This window comes from Genypterus blacodes, unplaced genomic scaffold, assembly GCF_046128005.1.
Source record: "Genypterus blacodes isolate CSIRO-AG114 ecotype Tasmania unplaced genomic scaffold, CSIRO-AGI_Gbla_v1 ptg000021l_1, whole genome shotgun sequence".
Taxonomy (NCBI): Eukaryota; Metazoa; Chordata; class Actinopteri; order Ophidiiformes; family Ophidiidae; genus Genypterus; species Genypterus blacodes.
This window is the reverse complement of record NW_027466834.1, coordinates 3,843,547-3,858,144: the sequence shown is the minus strand read 5'-3', so window position 1 is coordinate 3,858,144 and position 14,598 is coordinate 3,843,547. Positions and strand designations below refer to the sequence as shown.

At 44.7% G+C, this 14,598-nt stretch overlaps 1 protein-coding gene across 1 annotated transcript in view; it reads left to right on the top strand.

The window, feature by feature from the left end:
- Positions 1-11,768, top strand: part of itpr2 (inositol 1,4,5-trisphosphate receptor, type 2) — a 46,104-nt gene extending 34,336 nt beyond the window's left edge. The window contains exons 46-57 of the mRNA XM_076141828.1: positions 28-162; positions 254-446; positions 640-765; positions 1,327-1,502; positions 1,589-1,753; positions 1,848-2,031; positions 2,733-2,819; positions 3,743-3,864; positions 4,002-4,167; positions 4,253-4,413; positions 8,827-8,988; positions 10,456-11,768. Of these exons, the coding sequence (XP_075997943.1) occupies positions 28-162; positions 254-446; positions 640-765; positions 1,327-1,502; positions 1,589-1,753; positions 1,848-2,031; positions 2,733-2,819; positions 3,743-3,864; positions 4,002-4,167; positions 4,253-4,413; positions 8,827-8,988; positions 10,456-10,536 (1,758 nt within the window). The 3' untranslated portion in view covers positions 10,537-11,768. The remainder of the gene's footprint in view (positions 1-27; positions 163-253; positions 447-639; positions 766-1,326; positions 1,503-1,588; positions 1,754-1,847; positions 2,032-2,732; positions 2,820-3,742; positions 3,865-4,001; positions 4,168-4,252; positions 4,414-8,826; positions 8,989-10,455) is intronic.
- Positions 11,769-14,598: the final 2,830 nt, after the last annotated feature.

The window sequence follows — 14,598 nt, the reverse complement described above, 5'->3', positions numbered from 1 at the left end:
ATAACGTGTCATCTCTCTGGATCCCAGCTGGCCAGACACAATAAGACCCTGCAACAGAGCTTGAAGCCGGGCGGCGGGCTGGGACCGGGGTCGGGACTTGACCTAAAGCAGACTATGGACGACGCCCATCATTACTACGCAAACCACACAGCTCAGATAGAGGTCGATCTCATCATCTAATCACCTTCAAATTTCAATTCAAGTTGTTTCGGTGGGTTGTTAGGAGGATTTATATCTGTATATCATTTGCCAGATTGTACGTCACGATCGCACAATGGAGAAGATCGTGTTTCCCGTCCCCGATATCTGCAAGTACCTCACGGAGGAGTCCAAGCACCGCGTGTTTACTACCACAGAGCGGGACGACCAGGGGAGCAAGGTTAACGACTTCTTCCAGCAGTTCGACAACCTCTACAATGAGATGAAGTGGCAGAAGAAGATCGTCAGTGAGTCCTTACATTCTGGATCTGGAAGTTTTGGAGGGGGGATATAATGATGGTGGCCGCAGGAGCGACACTTCGGGGCGGAAAAGGATGATTATGATCCAGAGTGTTATACCAGAGTGATACCCAGGAAGCACCGAAGGGCCGGAGCTGATTTACTGTTTGTGTGTTTGCGCTTGTGTTTGTGTTTGCACAGGAAACAAGGCTCTGTTCTGGTTCTCGGGTCAGATCTCCCGGTGGGGGAGCATCTCCTTCTACCTGGCCTGCATGCTCAACATCGCCGTGGCCGTGTTCTACCCTTTCGGTGATGACGGAGACGAGGGTGAGAATTTTTTAATGACTACCAACACCGACAACAAATTGAGATTACTGTGAGTTATGAGTCGACTTTGAAACTCGTCTGCAAGCTCAGTCGGACCACTTGGCGAGTTTAAAGCTTGTCTCTCTTCTGCTAACTCTAAAGTTGCTGTCTCACACCCACATGTGTTTACTTGTCAGGTGAACAGTTTACGGTTATAAATAATTCAAAAGTACATTGAAGTATTAATCAACTCCAGGCCAGAATGTGTAATGATGTATTTTCAGTGGCTAGAGTTCACTTCCTTGTTCTCCTCCTTATTGCCGTTCTCATGAGTTTTATCTGACTTACAAACAGAATACAAACAGTAGGAGCCATTGGTTTCCTTTTTGAGGGGTCCAATGAGCAAAGACCGCTAACGTGTTTAATGCTGACACAATTTTACCAATTTTGTGCAGTCGCTACATTGAAACCTCATTTTGTGACCTGCTGACTCCCTTTTTTAAAGCTCAGTTGCATAATTCAGCAGAGAAATGTGGCAAAGTGCTGCACCTCCACTGACCTTTGCCGTGTCCTCCTGATCAGGCACTTTGCCTCCTTTCTGGAATATTCTCCTGTGGGTGGCACTGGCGGTGTTCACCATCTTACTTCCCCTCTTGCCTACGCCGTGGGTCATCCTGCTCTTCCTGGTCTCCCTCATACTGCGAGCCATCTACACCATGGGCTTAGCTCCTGCTCTGTTGTTACTGGGCACCTTCAATGTAAGTAAAGGAGGATTTGACCACCCTGTTGTTGGATGATGAGTTAATTCTGTCACACGTTAGCCAATCATCTCCTTCTTTTGCAGCTGTTTAACAAGTTGGTCTTTCTGGTGAGCTTTGTGGGCAACCAGGGAACGTTCATCCGTGGCTACAAAGCAGTGGTGATGGACATGCTGTTCATCTACCATTTGGGTTATGCCATCATCTGCGTCCTGGGCCTCTTCGTGCACGAGTTCTTCTACAGCTTTTTGGTAAGAGCTCTTACTTTTGCTGCCTCTTGCCACTGTTTCAGATGTTAATGGTGTTGCTCTACTGTAACTGTACTCTGCCCGCCCCCCACCTCAGCTCTTTGACCTGGTGATCCGCGAGGAGACGCTGCTCAACGTGATCAAGAGCGTGACGCGGAACGGCCGCTCCATCATTCTCACAGCCGTGTTAGCGATCTTTCTCGTCTACTTCTTCTCCATCATTGGCTTCCTCTTCCTGAAGGATGATTTCCGCATGGAGGTGGACCCCCTCCCTGTGCCAGGTCAGGCCCCCCTCACTGCCTAATGTGGCCAGCTTTATAAGCTTGTTTTGTTTGATGGAGACATTGTTCTCATGCTTGTGCACATGTGTGTGTGTGTTAATGAGCTCTCGTGGTGGTGACACAACCTGCTTCCACATGTACACCTGTTGCATAACATGGTGGTCGCAGCACTCTGTGTTTTTAGCACAGCAGGCACCAGCGGCGGGTTATGTAACCAGCCGGGGCTCAGGCTCTGCCCGTCAGCTGTAGGCTGAGCTGCCTGTGGGCACATGGAGCTCCATCAAAGCCTCAAGGCTTCGACCCCTCCTGTCCCCTCGGCACAGACTCCTGCCGCCTCTTGTCTGTGGGGGCAGGAAGGCCCTTTGGTAACGTCGTAGCTCAGGTGCACGCTCACCTCCTGCCTGTCTGCTGGAGCGGCTCAGGCTGGAGTACAGCTCCTCTGCTGTTACCAGCTTTGTTGATTTGCTAATGATTTGTTCAGGTTTTTTTTCTACAACACTTAACCGCCCACCCAGCAGCTGCTGCCTGCGTTTACATAATCTCTGTATATGTCTTTCTTACTGATTTTATCGGGGATGATTAAATTAGTGGATCAGGGTTTAATGCCTGATAACAGTTTGATCCTCAGTGAGCACTTTATCACTTTTACGTTCTCTCTTCTAATATTGTTAATTGTCACATGTGATGGTTTCATTTTACAGCAAAATTGGAGTTTTTCAGTAGCAGTGGAGTTGCTGACTCATGTATGAAGGAGAGCTGCACTGATTTCTCACCCAAACCGCTTCCTGGTAAGTTTTACTTCGGTATAAAATCCCCTGAAGTCACACTTTTCTGTTGCTTTATTTAGTTTGTCAGCCAGATAGTTTCTTAGTTGAATCCAGCTTAACCATGGGTAGACGAGCGTTGTGATTGTATGGTTGCACTGGGGTGTGGGTGGGTGTGTGACCTTTCCAGCAGTAGTCAGTTCCTGAAAGGTTACTCACACGTACGTACGCACATGCACACACCAGCTCACACACAAAGAAGCATGATGAGGCAGAGGGGGTGACTCACACTCCTGTTTGTTCTCCTGCTCCGTGCGTCTCCACGGATCACCTGCACCATGGGGGCATACACGTGACCTCATCAGTCTCCTTCAGCACCTCTTTGGCTCCGCCGGTGCTGCTATTCACTTCCCCCCCCCGTATTTAGTAGTCTGGGAGTCGTCTTTTCATTTTTTTGGTCAGTTTTTGTCACAGGGTGAAGTCCACTTGATCTTTAATGATGCTATTATCAGCTGTTCTCAGTAATGAAAGGCAGTTGGGCGATACGCGCCACAATAAGGTTATTACGCATTTCCAATAACAAATGTGCTGGTGCTCATTTGTGAGGGGATCTGACACACAAGTACACACAGATGAATGACACAAAAAAAGTCTCATTCATATTTTGAGGTGAATTTGTTGCAGTGCCGTGTGCTCGATATCCCAAAGCATAATAGTGATGACATCATTAGAAGGTAATTGAATAAAACATGTATCCAGATGTGGCAGTAGATAGAATTTTATGCGTGTCAGGTCAATTTTCTGTTTTACTGGATCTTAAATCGTCCCTATTGTCACATTTGGCCGCCAACTCTGGACATTTAATCTTTTCCTCCAAAATGATGCTCAGCTTAACTTCTGCGAGTCTCATTCTGTCTCACACATTGTTCTGTACGTCTTGATTGTAGACAAGGACGACAGGGTGGAGAGGGTTTGCGACACTCTGCTCATGTGCATCATCACGGTGTTGAACCAGGGCCTGCGTAACGGCGGAGGGGTTGGAGACATTCTGAGGAGACGCTCCAAAGAGGTCAGCACACATGAACACATCTATCTGCTGCTCTTTACTCGCTCAATGTTTGTAACACCTCAATTTACGCATCAATTCAGAATAATGTGCACTACTAATGTGTAATACTGTGTGTCATCTGTCACGGCGGCGCCCAGGAGCCTTTGTTCGCGGCCCGCGTAGTTTACGACCTCCTGTTCTTCTTCATCGTCATCATCATCGTTCTCAATCTCATCTTCGGTGTCATCATCGACACTTTCGCAGACCTGAGGAGTGAGAAGCAGAAGAAGGACGAGATCCTGAAAACCACCTGCTTCATCTGTGGTGCGTTAAAGGGCTTCGCCTATCACCAATGATGGCGAGTGATATGATGGTAGGATTACAACTTAACGACTTGACTGTCTTATAGGGTTGGAAAGAGACAAATTTGACAACAAGACGGTGTCCTTCGAGGAGCACATCAAGTCTGAACACAACATGTGGCACTACCTTTACTTCCGGGTTCTGATGATGGTGAAGGATCCGACCGAGTACACCGGCCCTGAGAGCTACGTGGCCCTGAAGATCAAGGTCAGCAGACTACATACATATATACTCTACATACAATAATATAATGCAGATATTCAAATACATCTAAGAATTTGCTTATTATTCCAGGCACACATAGAAGAAGAATGCTAATTAAAGTATATGGGGGGGGTTGTACCAATTAGCATATAAGCGTATAGTTGTCGCAGAGACTTAAACTTGCGCCGCCTTCATCTGTGTCCTCGCTGTCGTAGAAAACCCTGAGCCTCGCCAGCAGACGAGCGATAAAACGAGACCGAGCCTCCAGGCCTGTGCCGAGCATCCCAATTTAACCCTCCCCTCCCCCCCCCCCCCCTCCCCTCCCACCCCACCTCACTGCTGGGTAGAGACGGCTCTCTGCGCTCAGGTAGTCTCCGCTAATGCCAAACTCTAAACCTGCTGGGACACAGCGTGGTTAAATAGTAATTAAACCACCGTCCGGCTCCATTATCGTCAGCGCGGCAACTCGCTGCAACAGACACACAGGCGAGAAGTTGAAGGGATGTAAGGCCGGCGAAAGGTGTTGCCATTAGGTTAATGGTTTCAAATGAAGCCTGGGAGCACAATGGCACATTTTGTGATTAACATTCAGCCGTGATGGGCATGAGAACGCTCGCATTATAATTAACAATTTGCATAACAAACGGGTGACAGACATGGAAATAATATGCATCAGCGCGTCCGCCAACAGGTCGCCTGCTCTGACTCCGGTCCAAGGTATCTGTGTGTGATGAGGTAATGATGAGTCAGGAGTTTGTGTTGACACCTTCTAATGTGCGGTGAAGCAGGGAAACTCGCGGGGGAAGAAGAGCACGTTTTGGATCCAGGTGCTTTATAAGGTCCGTATTGTTTTATGATATACAGCTCTCGTAAACGGTGCAGCAATGTACCCTGATCAAATCCCTCCCTGCACACTCGAAAAAAAACATTGGTCTGCAGATGTCTGTGTGTGTGTGTGTGTGTGTGTATGTCAGGGTCTAACTTGTAAAACTGTGTCTTTCTTCATTTATAAATTTCCTGAGTCACAGTTTCGAGGCAACAACTCAACATGAAGCTGCAGGAATAATTAAGACTCTTTCTTACCCTGTCCCTGTCTGCACCTGCAACCTGATGACCTCAGACACACACACCACACACACACACACACACACACACACACACACACACACACACACACACACAAATACAATCACTGCATCTGGTTAGGTAGGATAGAATGATGTGATACTGAGCTAAACAGTGGGATCGCGTTACACTGTGTCTGTTTGTGCGCTGTGCTTGTGTGTGTGTGTGTGTGTGTGTGTGTGTGTGTGTGTGTGTGTGTGTGTGTGTGTGTGTGTGTGTGTGGAATATTATGACAGTGACTACAGGCCGAGCAGGTACTGCAGCAGCCACAACGCTGTTACATAACCCATCTCAAGTGGCCTGCTAATAGCTCAGCCCTGCCTGGCACGTGCACTCCTGCCCCCCCCCCCCCCATCTCTCGTTTTCCCTCTCACACACACACACACATACACACACACACACACACAGACAGTTACCATCGCATCATGAGCCCTCCATTTCCTTAGCAACACAGATGTGACACGTTGGTAACAAAATCAGTAGCAGAAATGGCTGATTAGGGAAGAAGCCACGGGAATTGTCATGTAAAGAGAGGGCAGAGGTCAGAGCCGCTCCGTGAATGCTTGCCAGGTGTGTCTGTGTGTGTGCGTTTGTGTGAGAGAGAGAGAGTTTCTGTGTGTGTGTGTGTGTGTGCATGGCAACTCTATCTGCATTATTGCCTAGTACACTGTGCGTTGTGTGTGATTGTGTGAATTCTCCGTTTATCTTTCTGGTTGTTGATTGAAAGCTTTTTACAGCCTGAGACGTTTGTAGTTTTTATTTCTTAGAGTAGAACTGTAAATCAAATTGATCAGTGGATTTTCTTTCAGATCTACAAAAACATTTCATAAGATTCTATTCAAGGTGCTGCATGTTGAACATTTAGAAAGTATGACAATGATACAAATAAACTGTTTCCTTAAAAAAGGTAAGGTTTAATCTTTAGTAGAAACTTTAGATAAAGTGTTAGATTTTTATGGTTGAAAATAAACTTGCAAACTTCTTAGTTAGATTCCAGCTCGTATCAGGTTTTTGTTTGGTGGATACTTTGGTGCACTCAGAGTTACTGTAGCACTTAAAAAATAAGAAAAATATTCTACTTAAAACAAAGAAGGCTGAAAGTTTGCCTCAGTGCCATCCGCCTGCAGTGTCAGACACCAGTGACCTCTGAGTTTGTTCACTTTTCCTTTTGACTGCATCAGTTTTGAGTTGAGGTTTGTATGTGATGGAAGGCCCAGTGTGGAACAGTGTGACCCAGGCAGCAGAGTGTGAGGCACGTGGATGTAAGTCATGCTTCCTGCGGTGTTCAGAAGGAGCAGTGAAACTCCGTTCAAAATGTTCATTAAACACAGCGCTGTACAGTCTGATTCTCTATGGTCACAATCATCTGGGCCTGATTCACTTCACTATGCACGAGTGACTGCGTGTTCAAACAGGATCATATATTCTATCTTAATAATGCCTCTTTAATGAAAAGTTGAGGTTATTTAAGCCATCAGTTATGGACGATTTGATAAACCAGACATCAAATGGTCCTCAGTCACACCTTTGTCTTGGCACTCACAGAGCCGCACTGTGTGTGTGATGCTCTGAGAAAGGAAGCTATTCTGTTTAAGATTTTTTTTTTCAATTTGGTGCCAGAGGCTCAAATTAGCCCATGAATTTCAGGCGAGCTCTTGCAGAAAGACTTGATTCATACAGTGTAGCTCAGTATCACACTTAATCAGTCTTGTTATTTCCCTTATATCCCTGCTGGAACATCCTGCTCAAAGTATTTTTAGCCAACCTTAATATTGGAATCTTGTGTTAAATTATTACTCAAGTAATATTGTGTTCCAAATACCTTGTGTGTGTGTGTGTGTGTGTGTGTGTGTGTGTGTGTGTGTGTGTGTGTGTGTCTGTGTGTGTGTGGGTGTGGGTGGACACTAGGCGTAATAGCTGTGGGTGTGTCTGCCCATGGCACTTCAACAAAAATCCACATTGGTTCAGTAAAATTGATCAGTTTAGTTCAAAACGTTCAAATACATAAACACTTCAGTCTGTGTTGCTTCATTTCCTTTTCTGAACATATTTTGATATTCATATTCAAAATGGAAATGTTTTATGTTATTGCTCCCTTTGTACACATCATATAAATCATAAAATATAATGATTAATGTACTAGTTTGTTTTATAAGAAGGACACATTTAGAAAGCGTTTACTGTTGAACATAGTTGCTGTGGGCTGAGATTTTACAGATGGTGTGAATTTGAAGAGGGGACTCTCATGATGTCATGGACATAAACGTCTCCACCCAGCTCCACTCGAGTGTGAAAAGCTTGTTAATTAAAGAGACAAAACAAATGAGCCACACACAGCACATCTCTCCCCAGTCTCGCGGTCCTCCTCCCCGTCCTGGGTGTCTCGCTCGCTCATCCACTCTCTTCCAGTCTTACGTAAGAACAGGTGGGAGAATACCTCAGTCGCCGCATGTAACCTGCTGCCAGTCACATCCCACAACTTTAAAATGATTTTATCAGCAGGACTTGCAAAAGAATATTACATAAGATCAGCCCATGTCTGTCTCAAACACACACACACACACACACATTCACATTTTGCTCTATATGTCCAGGCAGATGGACAACAATACACACACCCACACATGTGCAGACACAGATGCACTCAAGTCCGTTACATAATGCTATAGGTTCACTTGTGTTCTCTCAGGCGATTACTGCAGATGTCTTCCTCCGGCCAACGCAGTGTTAAATGATAACAGAATAAATGTGTCATTTTTGTATGTAATCAGGCAGACGCTAGTGCACACACACACACACACACACACACACACACACACACACACACACACACACACACACAGCTCTCGCGATTGTGTTCCCAACAGACAACCGTGACTCATCCCTACATCAACAATGTGTTTATGGAGTGGGTGAGAATTGAAATTGCAGTTGCTGTTCATATTAGTGTGTGATTGCTATCCAGGAGACGGCAGCCCTGGTTAAACATTTTACACGGCCAAGCCCATAATATAAACCAGCTTCCTTTTGAAGGAATGATTCATATTAAACCTGGATACCTGTCGTCGGTGACCTGTTGAATGTTTTCCTGTGGCCTGTAATAGTAACACTGTCTGTCTGTCTGTCTGTCTGTCTGTCTGTCTGTCTGTCTGTCTGTCTGTCTGTCTGTCTATGCAAATCAAATCAGTGCCTATGTAAACAGTTTGTCAGTTTGTCTAATTCAGCTTCATTCATGTCCTCTCCGCCTTTCTCCACCTTTACCTTTGGACCCTGTCGCTCCTCTGCTTGCAGGAGAAGAACTTGGAGTGGTTCCCCCGCATGAGGGCCATGTCTTTAGTGAGCAGCGAGGCAGACGGCGAGCAGAATGAGATGCGCTCCCTGCAGGAGAAGCTGGACAGCACTGTGACTCTGGTGACTCAGCTCTGTGGCCAGCTGGGTGAGCTTAAGGAGCAGGTATGGTGCCACTTCAGCCCTCCCTTTTAATAAAGTGATAGGCAGCTTCGGTGACCTGAGCTGTGTAACCCTAAGCTTTATGCTGCAGCCTGAACTTAAATGCAGGAAAACCCTCAGCTGTGCAGGCCACATAGTAACAGTTGTTCTGCCTGACCACACGACTCCTTTCACCTAAAAACACACTCGGGACTCGAAGTCACATGGAGGAACAAACATTAGCAGCTTCTTTCAATTACACAAGATTTTGTTTCAGAGGCGTTGGAATTCAACAAACACTCTCTACAGAGGTCATTAGTCTGGGTCAACAAAGCATCAACCGGGCCTTTATTGCTCCTGAATGCAACACGACAGGTTACTATGGCGTGGCTTATTTACACAACAGGGTGAGCCTCCCGGCTTTTTGGATGACTCGGCGTGCGGCTGCTGTGTGACCGATCACTCTCATCACCTGCCTCGCCTGCATGTGATTCCAGTCACAGGCATGTCCTTGTTCCTCTTCTGCCCCGATCGGTGAAAACAACTCCTACCGCAGCAGCATCAGACAAACAAAACAACAAACCTCTCTCAATCCCTGACATCTCCCCGCCCCCGTAACAACCACTGTTGTTGAAGTATCCATGAGCAAGACAGTTTGCAATAGTTCACACTGACTAATGAGGGAGTTACCCAGGACGTGGCTTTGCTTTTACTCTAAACCGAAGTAATGGCGTATTTCATGCAGAACTGCCCACAGTCTCACACCAGGTCTGACCCCAACCTGTTTCACTTCAGTTTGATTGCAGTTCTTGCCTCACAGCATTGTATCTGATCTACAGTAACACAGCGTAGAGTGTGTGTACATGCATTAAAGGGGAAATAGTGCTTTAGGTTTCAGGTTCTGCAGAGTATGCAAGATTTCCCCCCTAAATCTGCATGTACAGTTGCTGGTTTACAGGGCCAGTGACCTCCAGTTGTAACATCGGCACAGAAAACAGCTGCACATGAGCTGGTTGTGTGGAGCCACGCTTCAGTGATTCATGAAACTTCCCCACATACACACAACACTAAATGAGCAGGCCACACTTTGGAACAATGAACCACCCACAGCCGAACGTGTCAAAAGTGGAGCTTTTCAAGTTGCATTTTGGCTTCCAGTCATATCAGTGGTGCTGATGACGCCTGTCTGCATAGTGTTAATACATTTTAAGTGAAATCATTTCAAATAGAATAGTCATTCTTTTGTCACAACCAACAATCCAGATTCATGTCACAAATTAACATTACTTCCATGCCGCATCATTTAAATGAATAGAATTTTGACACTTTTATTTTAAAATGTAGACTATCGTGTAATATATTAGGAACATTGAGTTCTGCTTCATTAAGTGCTCACCAGAGCAGTGAATAAGGGGGGGCAATTTGCATTTCATATACATCCTGTTTATGCTTTATGAAACACTGACTTTAAATCCTCCCTCTGCTCCACAGATGACAGAGCAGAGGAAAAACAAACAGAGGCTTGGATTCCTGGGACCTTCTCAATCCAACCATCACATCCCGTCACACTGAGGAGCTCCAGAGGCACAGACGGGACACAGCCACTCGCCTCACGTCCCGCAGGCTCGTGGTGACAAACATACACATATGCCAACCTCAAGAGCAATGCCCGTACACACACACACACACACACATAAAACTGTTACTAATGTCAGATTGAAAAAGGCCAGAAAGTGCCACGGAATTTTGGACACTGCCTTTTTTATGACACAAACGACAGCTTTTTTAGATGCAAATTGTGCCTTACTGTATGTTTTTTAACAGGTCTCAGCCAGGCTTTAGGAGCATTGTGTACATACTTTCATACTTATATATATATAAATATTATATAAAAATAGAGGTACTCATCTCAGTCAATGATTAGCAAGACATGGTACACATTTGCCAGTGTAGTGTTAAAGTGTGCCAGACAGAGGTGGAGGGAGGTGTGAAGTAGAGGTTAATGGCTTCTGTGGATGGCCGAGTGTTGGAGCTCTGCACGGTGTCACGGGCTGCAGACCCCACAGAGGTCAGCCGCTGTTTCTCCACTTCACCTCTTCAGCCTTCAAATCAAATAAAGAACGCTCCCCCTGCCTTTTAGTTTTAGTATTTATGTATAACAGAGAGAGATCATAACTGGAGTATTATTTTTTCATGGTGTAAGATTAATCACGCTGCCTTATTCATTAAATTCCACTTACCATATGTTGCAATTGCTGACGGTGCACTTTTAAAAAGGGCGGGCCAATAAGCTTGTAACTGGAGATATTTGTTAGTGTGGGACTTTATTGTTGCATTCAGTTTCCTCTTCTTAATAGATTAGAACACATACAGAAAAGAACAGAAATGTAAATAAATAACGATCCAGTGACCTACGCAGAACTTACTTGAAAGGCCTTTTTATGTCTAAATCTTAATTGGTAAATAAAGTAGTACTGAGTGGAGATGTTATGGTTAATTTTGCAGTTCTTTGTCACAATATCAGCAAGTACTGTGCATTCTGCTGCACCTGCTCATATCATCTTCACCCTCTACTGCTCCATGTCATTTGTTTTAGTGTAAATCATTCTAGGTTGCTTCCTCTTGGACGGTGATCGACGGCCTGAAAATTCATTTTTAAACTTGCACAACTTGAATGGTAGACTTTGAATGCATTCACTTCATGGGGAAATTGTCCTTTGACACTCTATTAAAACAAAGTGTATAGCGTATTTTATGTGGTCAGATGTTGTAATAAATTTATAACCAGATAAGGCTCACGGTCATGATTTGACTCAGCTTCTTACTTGCACGTGCCACACATGCCACCTTAGCAACCTGGAGTCACCCTCTAACCTTTTACACACACTGTTTATACTTCCAGGGCAAAAAGTCGCCTTTCATATCTCAGCAGTCACGTGTTCTCCAATATTGCAAGCAAAGTATACAAACGACATCGCTATTGTTACGCTTATCTGGTTCCATGACTCTTAATAGCCTATATGATACACAGACGCAGGTGATTGCGACACTCTCTAGACTTTGCTCACGTTTTTCCCCCGTGCATGAGATTTGGAAGTTTTTATTTTGTATTTTCAAAGTATCACGACGGTGGTTTGTGTGCACATTTGTGCTATCTTAGTAAGGCTGCTGCTGCTGCTGCTGCTGGTGTGTGTGTGTGTGTGTGTGTGTGTGTGTGTGTGTGTGTGTGTGTGTGTGTGTGTGTGTGTGTGTGTGTGTGTGTGTGTGTGTGTGTGTGTGTGTGTGTGTGTGTGTGTGTGTGTGTGTGTGTGTGTTTCTCCTATTGTGTGTGTGTGTTCCTCTTATTGTGGGTGTGAATATGTTGCAGACAGGCATCCATTATTTGTCTGTCACAGGTCATAATTGGTCAAACAAATGTCTCTGCTGAGAGGAAAATCAAGCCTATTGGACTTAAATATAGTCTGATAGTTTCGTTTTGTTATTTTTTTACGAGCAGTTCAATAATGGAACGTCTGAGCAGTAAGCACACATGTCATTGTTACACACACACACACACACCTTTCTCTCTATCTCATCCACTTCATAATCAACACCAACATTCAGCACCACCTGATCTAAGAATACTGATCTTTACTATTTTAAAGTTAAGGGCCGAAAATATTGGAGGTGATCAACATGCAAAGAACCCGCATAGTGTTTGTCTTAGACACGCACCTGCTCACCTATGGCTCACCCTACAGACTACACACACACACACACACACACACACACACACACACACACACACACACACACACACACACACACACACACACACACAAAGCTCATTAATGTCATTGTGCCTCACCTTTAAAGAGGCATGCGCACGGTGATAATATTTAACAACATGTGTATAATCACACATGTTGTTAAATATTATCACCGTGCGCATGCCTCTTTTACACAACATGACAAAATTCCTGTATAAAATATCAAATCCTGTGTATTGCAGCCTATCATTCACATACATGGTTGCTTATTGTGTTGTTTGTGGATGTAGAGAAATCAAAGCTGTGGTTGTTAGATTGTACATTTTCACTCGTTTAACATATTTGAGCTGATAAATGAGTCACTGAAGGGCCTCAACGGGTCCCTCATACAGTCCCGTCATTTACCCTCCACTGAGACACCCGTCCCTCTTGGCTGCGGCTCGTTGTTTACGCTGGCAGGCCTGCGTTCGCTCCTGCTGCCTGTGACAGCCATTAAAATTAGCTCACACAGTGCCATAATGGTGAGCAGCTGTCACAGCGTAGACAAGAAGGCTAAAGTGCAGCATTACTGGAATGTATCAGAGAGGAAAGGGAGGGGAGAAGATAATGTAGGGGCCATTGTTACTGTCTGCCAAAGTCTTAGTGCCACAGGGCGACACCACCAAACAAATCCACTGTTTTGGTCACTACCATTTGTAATTCAGGCACTATGATCTGCGTTTTACGACTACAAACCAAACTTATTTCTTGAACCACACAAAGATCTGGCAGAGAACAAATCAGCTGTCTTCACTCAGAAGATAAAGAAGATGGTGCTGAACATTTTTTAGATGGCTGGTGAGCGGTGTATTATTGAACACAGTTTGGTTCACAGCAATATTTAAAAAAAATCTCATTGCAATCTACATCCAAAAGTCACATGATTGTATCTATTCGGTTGTAACAGTCGGAAACTGGTCAGAAACGGATAATAAAGGCACACACAGTACACCTCTGCCAGGCTGTATCACTCATTTGCAAGATTCCTGTTAGATATCAGTAAGTAGTAGTAGTATTAAATATAAATCTTCTAAATATTATTGCGTGCTGTGTCAGTCTGAGCAGTCAGAGTCGTCCTGAGGGAGGAAGGCCTCTCTTAAACTGTCATTTTTTTTAATAAATAAACAGGCACGGCCTCGTGATGACTGACATGTGACTTCCTGTGTCTTGCTGGGAGATTGCATTATCACAAGACGCCTCAACATCAATATCTTCAACAAGCTCACGGAAAGCAAGTACACCCTCCGTCACACATAGCTGCAGTGTGTGTGTGTGTGTGTGTGTGTGGGGGGGGTGAGCTCACGCGTGAATAGCATCATGAAACAATCCCGTAATATTACACAATGCTCCGTTAATATGCTGGTGACACTCAGGGTCACATCGAGCTACAAATTGAGAAAGACTATAGAAGCGTTGGAGGCTGAGATGTTGGCACGTACACCACTTGTGACATTTGTTGACGTCGAAGCTATTATCTAATTGTTCTCTAACAGTTTTCTATTATCACTGAATGAGTTATCGTGATTGTTCAGATGTTTAGAAGTTGAAATCATAGAGTTTGAATGTTCAGAAAGTCGTTGCCATGTGCAGTGAATTGCCACGTGCAGGTATCGCATGTTAATGTAAATTATGCAGTAATATTTATGATCACTGTATGATCACAACTGGGCTGGAAACAAAGATGAGACTGTCTTTTGGTTATGTCATAGTCTTGTCATGTGTTTGCATTCTGGCGTGACTTGAGAATGGTAATGCTGTAAATATGCATTAGAAATTTAACTTATATATATATGTACTGTGTTACCCCATGACTTTTGTTCATATGTAGGTATGGAGTGGAGAATGG